Source organism: Phoenix dactylifera, chromosome 14, assembly GCF_051530095.1.
Source record: "Phoenix dactylifera cultivar Ajwa chromosome 14, Ajwa_hap1_PhDact_Kaust_v1.1, whole genome shotgun sequence".
Lineage (NCBI taxonomy): Eukaryota > Viridiplantae > Streptophyta > Magnoliopsida > Arecales > Arecaceae > Phoenix > Phoenix dactylifera.
The window spans coordinates 21,219,525-21,238,914 of NC_143203.1; the positions used below are offsets into that span (position 1 = coordinate 21,219,525).

The 19,390-nt window shown below is 35.8% G+C and overlaps 1 protein-coding gene across 1 annotated transcript in view; it reads left to right on the forward strand.

Annotated features, from left to right (window-relative positions):
• The window catches only part of LOC103719323 (protein EXPORTIN 1A), a 36,185-nt gene extending 17,521 nt beyond the window's left edge, over positions 1–18,664 (forward strand). Inside the window, exons 14-32 of the mRNA XM_008808520.6 lie at positions 2,162–2,365; positions 2,764–2,823; positions 5,651–5,761; positions 7,121–7,218; positions 7,302–7,410; positions 10,738–10,803; positions 11,771–11,869; positions 11,973–12,053; positions 12,198–12,287; positions 13,120–13,205; positions 13,467–13,547; positions 13,662–13,844; positions 15,668–15,734; positions 15,825–15,935; positions 16,087–16,194; positions 16,273–16,410; positions 16,491–16,628; positions 16,701–16,805; positions 18,000–18,664. Of these exons, the coding sequence (XP_008806742.1) occupies positions 2,162–2,365; positions 2,764–2,823; positions 5,651–5,761; positions 7,121–7,218; positions 7,302–7,410; positions 10,738–10,803; positions 11,771–11,869; positions 11,973–12,053; positions 12,198–12,287; positions 13,120–13,205; positions 13,467–13,547; positions 13,662–13,844; positions 15,668–15,734; positions 15,825–15,935; positions 16,087–16,194; positions 16,273–16,410; positions 16,491–16,628; positions 16,701–16,805; positions 18,000–18,122 (2,058 nt within the window). The 3' untranslated portion in view covers positions 18,123–18,664. The remainder of the gene's footprint in view (positions 1–2,161; positions 2,366–2,763; positions 2,824–5,650; positions 5,762–7,120; positions 7,219–7,301; positions 7,411–10,737; positions 10,804–11,770; positions 11,870–11,972; positions 12,054–12,197; positions 12,288–13,119; positions 13,206–13,466; positions 13,548–13,661; positions 13,845–15,667; positions 15,735–15,824; positions 15,936–16,086; positions 16,195–16,272; positions 16,411–16,490; positions 16,629–16,700; positions 16,806–17,999) is intronic.
• The last annotated feature ends 726 nt before the right edge of the window (positions 18,665–19,390 follow it).

Here is a 19,390-nt window from a genome sequence, read left to right on the forward strand (position 1 = left end):
TCATTAAAGATATTTTAGGTGCGTTTTGGGTTTGGTTTGTTATATAAACAACTGAAGGGATGTATGAAAATTGGTAGAAATTTAATTAAAGAATGTAGGATTTTAGCTTTTGTTTTCTTTCTTCCTCATCTTCTTTACCTCTTTTCTTTAACCTCTGAACCTTGAAATCTTGAATCAGGGATACACATACATAGGCTTTTTTGTGTCTGAATTTGAATCCATTTTCAGAGTTAAGCTACATACTTAACCTGACATATATTTCAAGTCTCTGCTTTTTGTGGAATCGACAACAAGTCATTTTCCACACAAAATTGATATATGATTTTGCTAAAATGGAAGCCAGGTTATGGCCCTACAATGCTATAGGTCCAATTATAGTCAGATATATGGGAAAATCAAAATTAATACTTTGTACAAAAAATGCTGGGTAACCCTAGATATGTAACACTTCAGAGTCTTTAGATGTTTAGTACGTTTTGCTTTCCAATCTTTTATCATAGATTACTTGTCACTTTGGTGACCACACTATCCTGTATCTTGTGCATGCACTGGGCAATTGCTTGCATTTGCATTATTTTAGGTTAACTCTTGTTCTATATCAACAGTTATTTGTCTTTTTCCTGTTAATTTTATCCATTTTAGTGTCAAAGTTATGAGAGAATTATCACATGGCTTATGTGAAAAAAATAGTGTTGCATGGATGCTCACAAGAGAACCAGTTTGGGACATATGTCCAAGCATTTGACTTAGCAATAGAAAAAAAGGAGATATGGGGAACACAAAAAAAAACAATACATATATAGTTAAAGAAGAAAATATAGAAAAATATTATTTGTTAACTGTTAAGGTCTTCTAACTTTCTAATTAGTTTAAGAACTTGAGAAATGGGATTTCATGAAGTTGTTTTAAAGTTTAAATGCCTGCATTCTTAACCAATCTCTTAAAGAAGAAAAGCTTACTTTTAACATTATCATAGTGAGTCAAACACATCATTGGAACTTGGAAGAGTCCAACTCTTTACTAGTCCTAAATCTGCACCTGAAAGAACTTCATAGCTGTCCAGGTGTCGGATGCATTTTGATGGGATACATATCTGACCTGGATTTCAGGAGCTGGACACGAGCATCCACATAAGGAAAAAATATGGGTTTGCACGTTTGAGGAGGTTGGAATGCAAGGCATATTCATATTATACCTGATGCATGTAATATTGTTTTTTTTTTTAATAATTGAGGGCTACTTCCAACAAAGATGACTGTGCCACCTTCTGTGTTGTACATATGTTATCCTATTACCTCATTAATAGATGATACAGTAGCATGTTTCTTTATATCTTTTGTTCTCCATGTAATAATTGTTTTTCTGGCTTGGTTCATTCTAGTAAATGTTGTCTTGTAAGAAGACCAGTTGGCTTACTTGAGGAGACTTGTGTAAGGCATTTCTTAGTACAATAGCAAAGTGGCGATAATATATATATAATGTGATTGGGGAAAATTAAAGGGTTGACTGGACTCTCTCCCTTTGTTTACCCAAGGAGTAATTTTTTTATTCAGATTGTTCGTATGCTTCATATGATGGTTGAACTTTCAGAAAAACAAAGGTGCTTTTCAAGTTAATCTTTTTAGAGACCTGCTGCATGTCTGTAAACTTGTCTCTCATGGCAACTATCATAGCTGTGTCTATGATGGCACCTAATATGGTATTAGATGAGACTAAAGGGCTGCTTTTTGGGCAGTGACCTTAAGGCATGTGCATATTATCACTGTTGTTCGAGCAAGCAGGTACATCACCATGAAGTGTGAATACACTGAAATACTTTATTCTGGTTGTTAAAAGTGCAAGGTGAAAACACCTTTCTTCATATTTGAATTTATTTATTTATTTATACAAGCATCAAATTTTCGTGAATTGATTCTACTATGCCTCTCTTATTTGACATCTTTATGCAGTTCATCCATGGCATGTAGAATTTAAAGTGAATTTTCCACGTGTTAATCTGTATGTATGCATGCATTGATTCTTGTTTTTTATGTTTCTGCATCATACTTGATATTTGGGTTTTGTCAAAAAAATATTTTATTACCAAGTTTGTGCTTGAACAGCAATTGCTTAGGTCAGCTCTGATTGTTTCTGTTATCACATGTTCTACTGATTTCTTCAGACTCCATTGGTCCCGGGGATGGCTGATGGTCTTGGTTCGCCACTTCTACAAAGACGGCAGCTTTATTCAGGTCCATTGTCAAAGCTAAGAATGCTCATGATTTGTCGTATGGCAAAGCCTGAGGAGGTTTTGATTGTTGAAGATGAAAATGGGAACATTGTTCGTGAAACTATGAAAGACAATGATGTCCTTGTCCAGTATAAGGTGCGTGCTAGATCTCTCTCTCTCTCTCTCTCTCTCTCTCTCTCTCTCTCTTTCTGGAAAAGGTCATGGATGCATTCTGTTTTGTCAGCTCCTTTTATGAATGATATCGGAAACTGATTATGCCGAATCAGAGAATCCTATTGATGCATGAGCCCATAGATGTGGCTGTTTGATTAGTAGGTCTACTTTTACCATATGAAAAATTATAAAGTTGATCTCACAGAGTCTCTAGATATGATATTTATTAGTTTACTTTTTGAAGAATCAGCTCTGAACTATGCATTATGGAACATGACATAATGGAGATAAGGCAAAAGTGCTTGAGAAACTCTTACACATTTTTATTTTTTTAGTTCCGTTTTAAGTTGCCTATCTTTGACTTCAGTTCATTGCTGCAGATCATGAGGGAAACTTTGATCTACTTGTCACACCTTGATCATGAGGATACAGAACAGCAGGTATGATCTAATTGTTGTTCTTTGCTGATTTATTGTAACGGGAGTACATAGCTAAGAATACTAAGAAACATGCATGGCCTATGGTCTTCTCATGCCATTGTTGGATCTTGATAGGAATATTTCAAGTCTTTTAATCAATAAAAGTCATATAGTATGGTTATGGTGTTGCCATTATGTTGGGGGTCGGTAGTTTTAGAAAATAGAAGATGGTTTTGGACCTTGTTGTATACGTCATAACTCACGACTATTCGAATAAGCAAGGCAGGCCATGTTCATAACTGCAAAACCCATCTAGGTAGTTTTATATTGTCAGTAAGCTTCCAGTTGTAGCTCATATTCACCTTACTAAACATGCTACAACAGATAAAGCAGTCTTCTAGATAAAGGGCCTATTTTAATCTTTGGGGCATGTGCCTTCAGATCTTTGATTACTAATTTTACTGAGACATTATAAATATAATCACAGATTGGAGATTTAAGATGGACTCAATGAGGAAACAAAATAATATGGGAGAAGATGACATGGACCCTGTATAATGTCAGCTTAGAATGAGATATTGAGAGGAAGAAGAACTAGAGATGCTAGTATTGCACGTCATGCAAGTGAGAGGAAACATTTATGGCTTGATTCCCATCTATGAAAGATTTTTATTGTTCATTTCTCTTAATTAATGTACTCACAGTATTGACTGGTGCAATTCTTCAGTTCTCTCCATCTGAGCCAAGAGGATGTACTTGGTAAAAATAGAGTTGGTCACATGCTATGCATGTAAGAGGAAGTATGGACTACTGTGATCCATCTGAATTGCCCTTTGTTTACGATGTATTCAATGTGATAATTACACTCATTTTAATTGGTATACTTTCCTTCTTGTTCTTTCGATCTATATTTTTGTATATATGTATGTTTGTATATGAGCATATATATATGTGTAAGTATGGAATGCCGTACCGGTCCGGTCCTAGACTGGTACCTGAACGACAAAAAAATCGGTATTTCCCGGTTTTTTATCCGAACCGGCCGGTACCAGCCCGTACCGGTGCGAACCGGCCGGTTCGCACCGGTACGATTTTTTTTTTTTGAACCGGCGCTGTGGTTTTTGAAACCACCGCGAACCGGCCGGTACGGTACCGGTACCGGCTGGTACGTACCGGACCGGTACCGTACCGGTACGCCGCCGGTACCGGTACAACGGACCTTGTGTGTAAGTCTAATGCATGGAGTGCAATTTTCCAGGCATATGATTTTTTTTAGAATAATATTAGAGGGCATTCATAGTAGAGTGTGGTCCATGGTGGAGTCAGGATTGGGGGTGGAGAGCACCCTAGAGGGTCCATTATAAATAGAATATATATATGGTCTTATAGATGTAGATAGGATGGAATAAACAAACACTAAGTAATTAGTCATGACCTATTCACACTCACTGCAGACATATACAAAATGCTAGAATATGAAAAACTATATACTCACTAGATTCTGAGAAATGGTTAGATGCGAGCTTGAAGTTCGCCAGAGCTTTTTTTTGTTAAAAAAGTTAGGTTATGCTAAGCTGATTGTGAAATGTCCCGATCATTTTACTTTCATGATATTTTAAACATATGATGAGGTAAGATAATGTTATGCTTATCGGTAGCCAAACACATGTTACAATTATTTATGGTTTTAACTGTAATGACTGATCGATCAGTTTGGCATCTATTAAACCATTCTAGTATATATTGACCAATATATTCTTCTTTTGTTCCTTCCATTTATAATTTTTTGACAAGAACCTCATGGTTCATTAAGAAAACTTGTTAAAGTCGGTTTAACTTAGATTTTAAAGACATCTATCTTTCAATTCAAGTGAACCTTTTGTTTTGAATTTTGTCAATCATGAGATTGAGAAGCTGCGCTTCAAACATTTAAGATTCTGTTATGTGTTAAACAATACAATCAATGTATTAAACATTTAACATTCTATTATGTGTTCTTCTGGTGGTATTTCATTGGCATTAGATATCCAAAATCAATAGCATATCATGGCTGTCTAGAATCTTCTAAGTTATAAATTAAATTAGCACAATTTTCAAATCAATTTTTAGGAACTTATGTTAGAATTTTAAAACATGGATACTATTTTTTAATTTTGGTGCAGTCAAACTTTAAAAATAATATCTTAAATCTTTTTATGCATGGGTATCCTTTCCCATAGATGTTTGTTGGTGGTTATAGATTAAACTCTTGATGAATTTAAATTCAGTATGTATATACTTTAATATATAAAAGAAATTTATAGTTATTGGTTTCATCAAGGTTCGCCATCTCGATATTGGACCCGTATCTGTACCATGCCGGTACAGTTATGCCTTATATAGGGGTCGGTTCGGGGTATCGAGGCTCAATTCGATATTGGTATGGTATGGTTACTATGGTATGTCTAGTATGGAGCAGTACACATAGGTATGGTGAACCTTGAGCTGCATCAACTCGGTTACAATGTAATATAGTAAGTTGAGGACTAATTATATTGTTGTGTTAGGTGCCTTCTTTTTGGCCTCCAACATTGGAGTATTTTTTAGACTGTTCTAGCCGTTATGGTTATCTTCTCTATTAATTAAGCCTTTGCAACTTCGGTGCTTTTTCCTTTCTGTCTTTATACGAAACTTGAGGAGGCTATGTGAAGTTCTTATCTTTGATATTGTCTCTTTTATTTGTTGTTCACTCATATTGTTTAATGTTCTTGAATCTTTTTGATAATTTTCACATAATCTGAGCATCTTTTTTGGAGCAGAACCTAAGCTAAGCATGTTAACTAGTGCATGGTTTCTTTTGGTGATTTAGATGTTGAAGAAGTTGAGTAAACAATTAAGCGGGGAGGATTGGAGTTGGAATAACTTAAACACTTTATGTTGGGCAATTGGATCAATATCTGGTTCTATGATGGAGGAACAGGTAGTCTTTTGCAGTATCAAGCTAATTCTTATGTGCAAAAACATATGTAAAATATTTCAATTCATACTTTTAAGTGCATGTTGATGATGGGACACTTATTTTCATTGATTATTTGCTAGTTGCTTGCTGGACATGAGTGCTTTTTCTGTTTTTTTGGGAAAATGTGGGTATAAATTTTTCTGCTGTAGTTTGATTGCTAGGTTTTCATGTTGGTTAAATGGTATGTAATTTATAGGATCAGCTAATGACTAGTTGATAGCAAGACAATTCCAGTTAAGGCCAACCATTAGAATTCTCATGGATTAATAGAGGCAGAGGTTGCGGGTTAAGAGAACCCCAAAAAAAGGAAAATTAAAAAGGGGGCAAAGGAGTGAAACTACTATGAATGCATCCATAGAGCAAAAGAAATTTAAGGGAAAAAAGAGTAAAGAAGGGGCCTATCCCTTCTAGGCCTTCTTGGAAACCCAAGAACTAGGAAAATGGACACTTCAAATTACATGCCGTGTCCATATCAAATATATATCATATACCGATACTTACCGGATACGTCTTGGATACATATTCTATACTTGTGTAAGTATTCTATTTTCAATTTTTTTCTTTAAAAGCATATTGGATACTTTCCAAAGACACTCAAGATACTTTCCTAGTAACTCAAAATTAAGAGGGTAGTTTTTTTTTGTTTGATATTGACTTTTAATGATGAATAGTCATTTTTGTAGTCCACGCCTCCACGGTGTTAATATTTAAATATGAAGTGTGGATTGAGGTTGGGATTTGAATGATGACTAAATGACGAGCTTGTAGAAAATGGTGCTATCGTATAAACTACGAACTATGCTAATATGCTCTATGTATTCTTTTTACGTACATCTGATGTGTGTATGTGTGTAAATGTTTGTGCATCTTGGCATGTAAGAATGTATAGTTATGCGCACACACACACCCATACCTACACACACACACACACACACACACATATATATATATATACATACATACCTACATATGTATGTATTTATGTATGTATGTATGCATGTATGTACATACAAATATACATATACATACATACATACCTACGCACGCACGCGCGCACACATACACATATATCTTTCCTTGTTTTATCATTATCTTTATTGAACTTTTAAACCTCTAAGATATCCAATGGCTGACGCCTGGCATCATTAAAACTTGAAACGTCTTACCTTAGCCACCGCCTCCGAAGCACTACCTTCATCTCCTCTAGATATTTTTGATTTATTTTGCTCCTTTTCACTTTATTCTATATCTTCAATTTCTCTTTTTTCATAATGAGTTTTCATGTGCTTGTTTCTGTGGTCTTTGATTTATACTTGGCAGGAAAATAGGTTTCTAGTAATGGTCATCCGCGATTTACTGAATCTCTGTGAAATCACAAAGGGGAAAGATAATAAAGCTGTTATTGCAAGCAACATCATGTAAGCAAACACACATCCTATTATTATATGTGTTTAATTAATCTGCCTTATAACTCTTTGACTGTTCATGGTGTGATTATTAGGTACGTAGTGGGACAATACCCAAGGTTTCTTAGGGCTCACTGGAAGTTTCTGAAAACAGTCGTGAATAAATTGTTTGAGTTTATGCATGAAACACATCCAGGAGTTCAGGTGATTAACTTTGCCTTTTGTTTCTTATTTTATTGTATAACTAGAAATACAGGACATTGTTGCAAGATCATGATTGAAAAGCTGTATAATTTAAGATTTTTTATTAGGGTTATAAATATCATCATAGCTGCCTTGAAGCACTCACTTCGTCATAGCTGTCATGAAGCACTCACTAAATGTTTTATTTTTAGCAAATATGGTCTGTAAATTTGTGATCTTTTTTGCTACTGTTGAAAACAATGTCCAGACATCTTTAAGATACATTATTAAAATGATCTTGTATTATGCATGCCTATTTGTTCAGTAATTAGTATCTCTAGAATCTAGGTGCCTGTATCCTTTAATGTGTCTGTGTAGTCTGGTTGGTGCTCCTTTTGTCTTTATGCTCTCAAATGATGGTGCATTTCAAATCTGGCCTCATTAAAGGTTTTTATTTGTTTACACTTCATGATATCAATAATCAATAAGTTACAATTCTCAAAAAAAAAGGTTATGAAAATCCTGGCATCTTTTTATTCATGTCTGGAATCATTTGCAGTCATTTATGTATTTCTGATGTTCTTGCACCATCCATAGCTATCATGGCTTCTGCTGTGGTAATAACTGATAACAGAGAGTTCAGGTTGAGGGATGTACTTTGCATAATAAACACCTTTTCTATTTAGTTATTAAGTAATTTTACATGGCAGTCTGAATGTCTCTGTAGTGTTCTTACTTTTTCCACTTTTATTGGAACATATTGTTGATTTTTTTACTGGGACTTCAGCGATGTTCACTGCACTGCCATGTAATTCCAGCCATAATCTTTTTCTTTTTCTTGTTCGTTGTGTATTGGTGACATAATTTTAATTTTGGATTAGACTGGTGAGCTTTGTGCTGTAACTTTGTGGTCATTTCCATAGTATTTAGTTGTCTTTGGCTTTTTCATTTCTTGGTTTGTAATCTGATTTTATTGGTAGCCATGATTGAGGCTGTAGTTCTGACTATGCATTGGAACAAAGGTAAAAAGATTTTTTGATTTCAACTATCAAAATATTGACCCTTCTCATTAAAGTTTCAATCATTGCTTTTGCTTGTACTCTTCCCTTGCTTATGTTGCAGAATAAAATATTCCGAACAAAATTTTTGTTTTACCAGGAGTTGCTTGTCTTGACTTGGAAGTTCAGATTATTTCTTGAATGATGTCGCATTCCTTTGTAGAAGTTACATCTGTTCATACACTTTGCATGGGCAAAATATGAGAGTAAAACCACCACTTCACCTATAACTGTGAAACTGACTGATTCCTAGATCGCTGACATTGCTTAACGCTGTATTTTTCATCAAACCTTCCTGTTATGAACCCCTGATCATCATCCAAGATTTAATAATTCATCATTCTGAAACGATCCATAAACATCTTTTTACAGCTACGAGCATCAAAGGGCTGATATTGTGAGATCAGATGGTTACCAAGGCCCTGCTGCAATGAACAACTGTGAAGCGGGAGGTCATTGCAACCTTCATCCAATGACATTAATTTGATTGCTGATTAATTGGGTTCTGGATTTTATCTTTTAAACAGTGTTTTACTTGGTTTTGTGATAAATAAAGGGGCCTGTTACTGTTCGTTTCACCGCAGCAGAACAGTTCATGCTACAATAACCATGGTCGATTAGTTGCCTTAATGGGATTGAATAGTGGGATTTGAGGAGATTTGTTTTGATATCTGTAAGATTCCTAAAGAGCTCAAACTTACTTGCAAATAAATTCAAGTTAGGGTTCAAATGAAACCCTATGGGGTAATGTATGCTGGATTTTGAGGAAGAAAAGGATAGTTCAGTAGGCTCTCTCTTTTCGTCTCTCTTCTCCCCTCTTTATTATCCATTCTTCTCTTTGCTGGTTCTGTTCTTTCTACTCCTTGACTCAAACTTTCTTGCAAACTAATTCAAGTTAGGGTTCAAATAAAACCCCATGGTCAGCCTCCTAGGGGTAATGTACGCTGGATTTTGAGGAAGAAAAGGCTTGCTCAGCAGGCTGTTTCTTCTCCTCTCTCCTGTACTTCTCCCTTCTGTTCTTTCTACTTTTTTATTCCATTGACTTTTTGCTGCTAGTAGTACCTGATTGTTATCAGATTTCAGCTATCCTTTTAGAGCTCTATTAATATTTACTTGCTATATTGAAACCTGTTTTTCTTGATGTCTAAAGTTCTTCAATATCATCAGGGGTTTGATATTACTTATCCTTATAGATCTGTGTGCATTATTTGATCAAAGTTGGTGACAGGTTCATATTGGATTGTTCGATTAAGACCTGAGAAGCCTTAGATTGTAATCAGCTCATCCTTCCATATAAAGAAACCCTAAAGAAAATTTTTAATGCCTATTCAAGTTATGTTGTTGGCTATCTTCTTTTCAGACCCTGGACAGCAAGTAAAGGAAGTATTTGTCATCCTAATCCAACCCTATTTTGGGGACCTCACATCCATTCGGCAGAATCCCTAAATTGTCCAATTCACAGCAATTCGTTGATTTGAGGATAACTGAACCCACTTATTGGACCTGTGTTTAACCTGCAGATCGTACTTTTTTTGACAACATAATGTTCTTATTCTTCTTTTCTATCCCCTTATACGAACAACATTGTCGAACTTTTTCGTCATCTATCCTCAAATAGAGAAAAATGAACGATGTAATATCCTTATATGTTAATTCCACCAACTCTCTCTCTTTCTCATCCATTACTTGCATCTATCCTTGTAGCATCGTCCATTGCTTGCATGAGAGCTTGAACTGTGATCAATATGGTAGATCTTCCTATCAGCCACAAGCTTTTCAAGGGAAGTCCTCCTGCCTATATTAGCCTTTGCAAGAAATTTATCCCTAGTTTTAAAGGATTGGCAGCAGGCTGAAAGCTGGATGTAAGATGTGATCAACTCTTCTATAGAGCCTTCTACTTAGAGTGGTGCTCGACAGCTAACCCCTTATTTGATGAAAAAAAGACTTTGATGATGATTGTAATGATCATATATGCATGCCATAGTGTCATGCTTGTATGCTGCTTGTAGTCAGTACTAGTTGTTTTGTGTTTTCTTTTTATACTGTTCTTCCTTTAATGTATATTGCTTTTTTCTTTCGAGAACTTATTTTCATGTTCCTGTCAATCAATGCTTTGTTTTTGCTTATTGTTTCATTTTCCACTTACCTTTTGTTGAAGCAAAGTTTGTTTTATATTGTAAGCCATGGCTGCATTTTGTGATGCTGAATATGATGTGGAGTATCCGAGCTTATAGTAAAGGATGGACTGGACTGCTTATTTCCATGACTAATGGTTTATATCTTTTTCCAGGACATGGCTTGCGATACTTTCCTCAAAATTGTTCAAAAGTGTAAACGTAAATTTGTAATTACACAGGTAAAATTAGTCTTTAATTTGTTGTTATTAGAACTTTGCTGGCTAATTTAACTTGGTGTTTCTGTTTTTGTGGGAATGCGCATGTGCATTAGTAAGAATAAACATTATCAGTTGCATATCATGATTCCATTCATTTGAAATGATTGTTGCTACCTGAGGAAAGATCTACATGCCAAGAAATATTAGAAACTTATTATAACTCTATCATTCTAGTAATAAACACATAATAATCACCCTAAATTAGGATGATATATTTGGACTCAGATTGTCAGTCCGACATCCATTTCACTGTAAAAGCTTGGTTGTGCAGTTTGTCAAGGACTTACGAGGAGCCACAGGAATTGTCAGTAATTGAATACTAACTTATATTACATTGCTCATACTTCAGAATAATTGATTATTTGTTGTGATCTGTCATCTCTAAGTTACTGATAACATATGTAATGTAGATTCGACCTCAAGCCATCGATCAACTTGAAGGGTTGCATCTAGAGTCAATCTCTGGCAACACTTCAACCATGTGGAACTGCTGGCAAGACCATTTTGTATATGTCTACAAACTAGTTGCACTTGAAAATAGTTAGACCAATGTCATATTGTAATAGCTCGAGCACTTCTAATATCATAATTTCCAAATTATTTCTTCACCTAAGCGTAAAAAATGGCATCAGAGTTTTAGCACTGCCCTGGGAGTGGGTATCATCAAGGACCTGTTTATTTTTTCCCTATTACCTTTTGATTGCTTGTATCTTGATAGGCAAATTGCTGATGTTGGTACAATAGGTTTTGTCGATCAAGTCATTTTGATAAATTATCTGTAATCAAGAAAGGAATCTTCTCTTTGTTTCTGGATCAACGACAACTGAAAAATGCTAGTCTGGCATATTAGAGAATCAAGTAGATCAATATGAACGATAGTCAAGTTATCAGCATCATTTGTTGTCGACAGTACCTTTTGATGTTTCAGGTAGGTGAGAATGAGCCATTCGTATCTGAACTTTTATCAAACCTTCCCAGCACAGTTGCAGATCTTGAGCCTCATCAGATTCACACATTCTATGAATCGGTAAAGAGATAGATCTTATTATGTTAATATCTGTTCTTAATTCATACATCTTATATGATGCCATCTCTTGGAATACATTGGTCATTACTTCAAGTTCCTGCAGGTTGGTAATATGATTCAAGCGGAATCTGATCCTGCTAAGCGGGATGAGTATCTTAAAAGGTTAATGGACCTTCCAAATCAGGTAGTGTATTTTGCTGTAGTATCAACTCTTGTGCTCTGGCTCTTGTTAATGTTCTTTCAATCTTATCTGGTCATCTGTTATACCATATGCTCGACATGGCTTTACTTGCTGATGACTTTTAATGGGTATTCATAAATTTTGCAGAAATGGGCCGAAATCATTGGACAGGCAAGCCAAAGTGTTGCCATCCTGAAGGATCAAGATATCATAAGAACTGTTCTTAATATATTGCAGGTAAACTTAGCAAAGATTGACTAAAAATTTAAAAAAAATCAAAAGAACTTCTGATTAATTACTCTCTTTTTTATCACAACAATCGGAAATTCGGAATTGTTCTGCTCAAGTCAGAGCTTGCTATATTCTGCACTTACCTGTCATTTTTATATCAGCTAATTATTGTGTGTGCACACATTGGTGTGTGTCTTGTCATTTTACAAAGCTACCTAAAGATTTGCGATGCAACTTCAGGTGGATGTAGCACCTGTTGGCATGTAGCACCTGTTGGCTTTCTGGTGGCTTGGGTGTGGGTGTGTACAAGGTATGGGCAAATTGAAAAGGAAGGGAAGGGAAAGAGAGAGAGGGGGGGGGGGGGGGGGGGGCACGTTTATACTCAGTCTAATTTCCAAATTGCATCCTTACATGTGTTCATAGCAATTATTTTATCTCAAGTAATTGACATAAATGCTGTTCCTTTTTTTTTTTTTTGCCATGCAACTCATGGCGGACATAGCATTTGTTTGCTTGCTGGTGGTTAGGCTTCAGGTGGGTATGGGCAACATGGAGCACTTTTGTGCTCGGTATGAGTTTTAAATTGCTGCCCAAATGCATCCATACATGTGTATAGCAATTATTTTATCTCAAGTGTATTGACATAAATGTTGCTCATACTTTTTTCTTTCTTTTTAAGTCTGGTATGATGGGAAATTTTTGATTGGTAGTGTATCAACATTTGATGTAGCAGTGTTGTAATTGTATTGTATGCATCTTGTTTTCTAGTAATATTTCTGACTTATTTTATTTAATTCAGTATGGATACTAAGTGGTTCTGGTTGTTGATATTTGGCAGACAAACACTAGCGTTGCTAGTTCACTTGGAACATATTTCTTTCCGCAAATATCATTGATATTTCTAGACATGCTTACGGTATACAGGTATGCTTGCAAACAAACATCTTTTCAGTTCTGTTTAGTTTATCCGAAACTAAGAGACAGGAAACAAAATAGAGGAAGTTGGTGGTGGAATATTATTTATTTAATTCCCAGCCTCCTTTTCATCCCTTCTCTCACATCAATACAGGATCCAAATGTAGCCGTAGTGTTTGGAACTTGTATGTCCTGAAGATTTTTTTTTCTTCTTAATTTTCTTTTTTTTTGGCGGGATGCTGATTTCATTATATATGGTTCTCATAACAGAATGTACAGTGAGCTTATATCTAGTACCATTGCTGAAGGAGGGCCCTTTGCTTCAAAAACATCTTATGTAAAACTTTTACGGTAAAACTGTGAATTGGCATTTCCCCCCCTTTTTCCTCTATTTTAACATATTTCTTCTAATTGAGGGTTTGAGGAATAATTCTAGCAGTATTATGTACTTGTATGCATTAACAGATCTGTGAAGCGGGAGACTCTCAAGCTAATTGAGACATTTTTAGACAAGGCTGAAGATCAACCACATATTGGGAAGCAGTTTGTTCCACCAATGATGGATCCTGTGCTTGGTGACTATGCTAGAAATGTGCCCGATGCTAGGGAATCAGAAGTCTTATCACTTTTTGCTACCATTATAAACAAGTATGTATAAATTTTTCTATTCTTTGTTCTGTTATGCCTTATTCAGCATGTCACTGATTTCTGCTTGACTATTTTATATCTGATTTTGTTTATTTTAACTTCTCTATAGAATTAATTAATCATAAAGTATAGCCTAATTATCTTTATTTCTCCACCCAAAAGGGTCAAAAACCTAGCCCCTTCTAGTTTTGAGCTAGTCGTAGCTTCTTCATGAAATAAGTCATAACTTTCTCTCTCTTTAAGAAATAGTTTGTACTATAGAAGATTGTTTAAATTTTTTGCCTTTAGATAGCACCTACACCATATATTCATTTTCAGAAAAGCCTAAGGTATCATAAATAAACATGTGATGTAATTAGTGATAATGTTACATTGGTGTGTGATATCATTAGTGTTTATGGTCATGACACACGAGGAAACTTTGCATTTGCTTTTAGTGATCATAACAAGAGATCATATTTAAATAGTGCCATAATTTTAACTTTACTGATGTTCAGATGTTTATCTGTCACCATTTATGCTATCAATGGTTAAATTCCCAATAGATGTCTCAGTTCTCAGATCCTCATTTGGATAGTCCATTTTGGTACTTTTTAGGCCTTGGTTCTCACTTCTTGATTTTTATTGAAATTCAAGATTCTTGTTGTTCAATCTTTCAATTTATATTTTTTTTAGACATGATAATATCATCTCAATGTGTTTGCTGGTGTGCAAATTCACATTAACGATCTTTTGCTTTGACTATTGCATCTGCCCTTTGTGTTGCTCAATCTTTTGATAAAAAACTCCCTTCTTAATGCTTTATGATAATGAAAGAGCGCCACAGTCCATCCCACTTAAGTTCTTTATTGATTTTTGCGAGTCTGAGATAAAGCGCCGATGAAAAGTTGTCAGCTTTGAGACAATTAAACTAAAACTACTTTCTGTTAATCTTAGGGATAAAGTTTGTTCTTGTTGAAGTCAGTTTGGAAAAGGACTTCTGTGCAACTGACACCATGATTGCGAACTGATTTTATGTTTTACTAACCAGTTGTCATACCAAATGAAACGAAAACAATTAGAAAAATTTGCAACCATCCTTAACTGAGCAGCATCCATAAATGAGACTGTCGACATTCACATCACCATCTTGATTGTCAATAATCACTCCTAGAAACTGTTGTAACTGAATCATGCATTAGTTGTTCAAAAAGTGATTCTGCGATCATTCATTCTTGACATGCAGATGGTTAAATTCTATCACCACCTTGAAAAAGAAGCAACAAATATCATTGTTGGGCTTGAATGGACCATGATGATATGATTACGATGAGTGTCTGACATGTTTGTTGGACCACGCCCCAGCATGTACTTGCCACATTGTAGTTTATGTTTCATGGCATTTGATAATTTTGAATATTATTACGTCACTTTTCCTTGTTTCCTTATCTGTAGAATAAACCCTTTTCCTTGATTCTTTATCTGTAGAACAAAATTACATGATCCCTTGTTTAATTCCGGTATGTCTGATAAACATTTTGTGGCATGAAGAATGACAAAACAATGAAGAAATCTTTTGTTGCTAGCTAAAATCATTGTAAATGGGTCCAATTGAATTTCTAGGTTTTTGCATTTCGTTAGAACCTAAGAAGCCAGCTGTTTTTCTTCAATACTTTAAAAATTTTATAGACATACTTTGGCATAGCAGCGTGTATAAGGTTTGAATCATTGCCATAATTTTGCCAGTTTTGGTTTGACTTGTCATTACTCATGGTGGTGTTTTCAACGTATGGTTATATACAAATCTATTATTTCTTACCATATGATGGACTCTATGCATGTAGATATAAAGGTGTTATGTTGGAGGATGTGCCTCGCATATTTGAAGCCGTTTTTCAATGCACTCTTGAGGTAAGGATTATACACGCTTTATGAACAAAATGTCTGTCCTCGAATGTTTTTGTCTGATTGTATTATGGACTTCACTTGTTTATACTGCAGATGATCACTAAGAACTTTGAGGATTATCCAGAGCATCGTCTCAAGTTCTTCAGTTTGCTGCGTGCAATTGGTACCCATTGTTTTCAAGCTTTAATTCAGCTGTCAAGTCAGGTTAGTATTAAGATAATGCACTCTGGCATCGTATGTAATGCAAGTGCAGTGAGAAAACATGCCATATTATATAATTTCCTGAGTTATTTTTTCTTTATATATCAATTTCTTTATTATTAATAAACTGTTCTTTTATTTTTGTGTATGACAGCAATTGAAACTTGTCATGGATTCCATCATCTGGGCTTTTCGGCATACTGAAAGGAATATTGCAGAGACTGGTCTAAGTCTTTTGTTAGAGTTGCTGAAGAACTTCCAGGTGTGACCTCAAATGCAAACCTTGGTTACCTGCCATAAAACGTGCAATGTCTTACCATTCAACATGGTCCATTGACAGGTTTCGGAGTTCTGCAATCAATTCTATAGAACCTACTATTTAACAATCGAGCAAGAGATTTTTGCTGTCTTGACAGACACATTTCACAAGCCAGGCTTCAAGCTGCATGTTCTAGTGCTTCAGCATTTGTTTTGCCTGGTACGAAGCAAACACTGCTTATTTTGGCTAATCCATTGTTCTTTCTATGTGCTAAATATTATGCATCGATGAATATTCAGGTAGATTCTGGTTCACTTACTGAGCCCCTGTGGGATGCTGCTACGGTACCTTATCCATACCCAAATAACACAGTGTTTGTGCGTGATTACACCATAAAACTTTTGGGATCATCATTTCCAAACATGACAGCGGCAGAGGTAGGAACTTGATTTATCTAGTCCTTTCTTTCATCTAAAAGTTGGCTTAGTATTAAACTTTACTTTCTCCAGGTGACTCAATTTGTTGATGGATTGTTCGAGTCGAGAAATGATCTTCCTACTTTTAAGAACCATATACGGGACTTTCTTGCGCAATCAAAAGAGTTTTCAGCTCAGGTAATGCAGTTGATTTAATATGCTTCTACTTTTCAGTTTGTATGATCTAGAATCATACCATGTGCATATACTTGATGGTGGATGGCCTTTCAATCTGGGTGTTAAAACAACAAAACATGACATTATCCATCTGCCTGAAGTAGCAACCTTGTAGAGTATTTTATGGGATACTGCTAAAAAAATGTGGCAACAATAGGACGACCTTCAGAGACAACCCTTACAAAACTGGGTAAGTTTGTGAGTACCTGCAGAAAGAGATGAGTGTTTGTATGTCTGGGTGGGTCATCTATCTGCAGGCTTTTTGGGTAGGCAAACCTTGTTTCATACTTTCATATGGGTTGTCTTTGAGGAATTTTTTGTTTGTTTAGCATTGCCCAGAAATCAAGTCTAAGTTTCCCTCGAGGTCATCAAAGAACAAAACTCTTATATATTATTTTCAATTAAATTCCATTTTCTTCCAATCTCCAGAAAACTGCAAAGTTCTTTTAAAATCTTGAACCACAGACCTCCTTAAGTTTTATTCTTTATGTTCTAACTGTGACTTCTAGAGCGCGCATCTTTATTTTGAGGTCATTGAAAGTGGATGCCTTCAAGTCTTGTATGACATTGTAATGTAAATGCTGATGGCATCATGGTCTCAGCCTGGCATGCATTAGATGGTTTGAGTCTGATGTTAGGTTGGGCCATCTTCTTCTAAGAACTGGGTGCATTTGGAATGTACGTTTTTTATTTTGATATAGAGATGAATCATCTCTTTTTTTTTCCATTTTTTTGGAGGCAGCTGAAATCTATATTATGAGGGAAAGTGAAATACAGTATAAGTAAAAATATATTAGTTGAAATCAAATACATCTTATTATGTCATTAAATTGAAAGCTGTTACATGCAATTATGATCTTTGACTATCTCTGGCATTTTGAATATGGTGATATCTGGGAAAATGAGGGGAAGGTTGTTTGAGATCTAATTGGATAAGTAGTAGTGTCTCCATTGATATAGTTTTAAATGTTCATATATGGTTTACCCTGGGTGGTTAGCACTAAGTTGATTGACCGTATGCTTTCAAATTTGAACTACCCAAGTTGAAGTGTGAATTAGTTAAATGGGTTGGTTAAGACTGTTGGATGGTATATATTCTTTTGTGGTGAGCTTTCAGGTCTAATCTAACTACAATGCCTTACCACTGATCTGCAGGACAACAAGGATCTTTATGCCGAGGAGGCTGCAGCCCAGAGAGAGAGGGAGCGCCAACGGATGCTCACCATCCCTGGGCTTATCGCCCCAAGTGAGTTGCAGGATGAGATGGTAGACTCGTAGCGTTTGATGACGTGCAGTGCTAATTCCACAGTTTTTCTTTCTCCGGCCTTCTAATTCCAAGGGGTGCTTCACATCATTTACCAAAGTTTATGGAGCGATAGGAGAAGTCCCTGCTTTTTATTTTTTCATTTTTATCCTGCTGCTGATTTTTCTAAATTTGACCGGAAGATGGTGAAAGGCGACCGGTCTGTTGCAAGAGTTGTTTGGACTGCTGGTGATACTTGCGGGGTTGTGGGATGTCTGGTTGAAGTAGCAGCAGCTCTTGTGCAGAATGTATTTTGCTGATACAGTGTTGGTGATGTGTGTTGATCCAACCAGATTATATTAGGGCTCACAATGTTTTTATCCTTGCACCTACGGAGCAAGTTTCAGGCAGCAGCACTCTGCTGATACTGCCCATCCATCTTAGAATGAACAATTGCCTGCTTACTGTATTCTAACTTGTGCGCTTTGTGATACAAGTGCTTGTTCTGTTTAAACTCTATTCGTGTAACTTGATTGTGGAACAAGCTTATTCTTTTTTATCTCATTCTTTTCCTTCACCATTTTGAGTTTGATGCTGAGAGCCTAAAGCTCTATAATTTGCTCATACTAAATGAAGAGCAAGGTGCTGGAAGAATTGCAGCTGCAACACAATAAAAAGCAGTATACGATTTTTTAGCTGGACTTGTTTTGGAGAACCGTACGTGGTGGCTACTTTACCATATGTAGATCCCATGGCTTTACTGGATGCACCATTCAGTTACCTTTTTTTTTTCCTCTAAACTCGTTTATTAAAATAAAATGTTTAAGCTAAAAAGTATCGTTACAAGATTCTGTCTGACAAAAATTTGGGGAAAAAATATATTTAGACCTCGCAGTCATCTATCTTGCTGCGTGCGTGGGATGGGCTTGGTGTAAAATTTTTACTGTTGCTCCTTTGCCTCTTGATCCATCAGGTTGCGGTGGAGAACTAGATGTCTGTTGGCAATGCTGGCAAAAGGAAATTCGAGCTTGAGCTATGCGTGGCATTAGCTTTTTAAGCTGAGCCCGCCAAGATTGGTGGGAGATACAATTCTACCCGACGTGATCTGAATTTTTTTTTTTTAATCTTTTGGTACATCGGCTTCTCACACCATTAAGTATAAGTATCCTCAATAAAGAAGCTGGCGAAGAGAGTAAAAAAAAACGAGTGGCGTGCTGGAGAGGGAGTGAATAAAGCTTCTTTAATCCGCGCACCAGGATTCACGTGTAGCCAATCAACCTCTACGGTGACAGCGGTGGAAAAG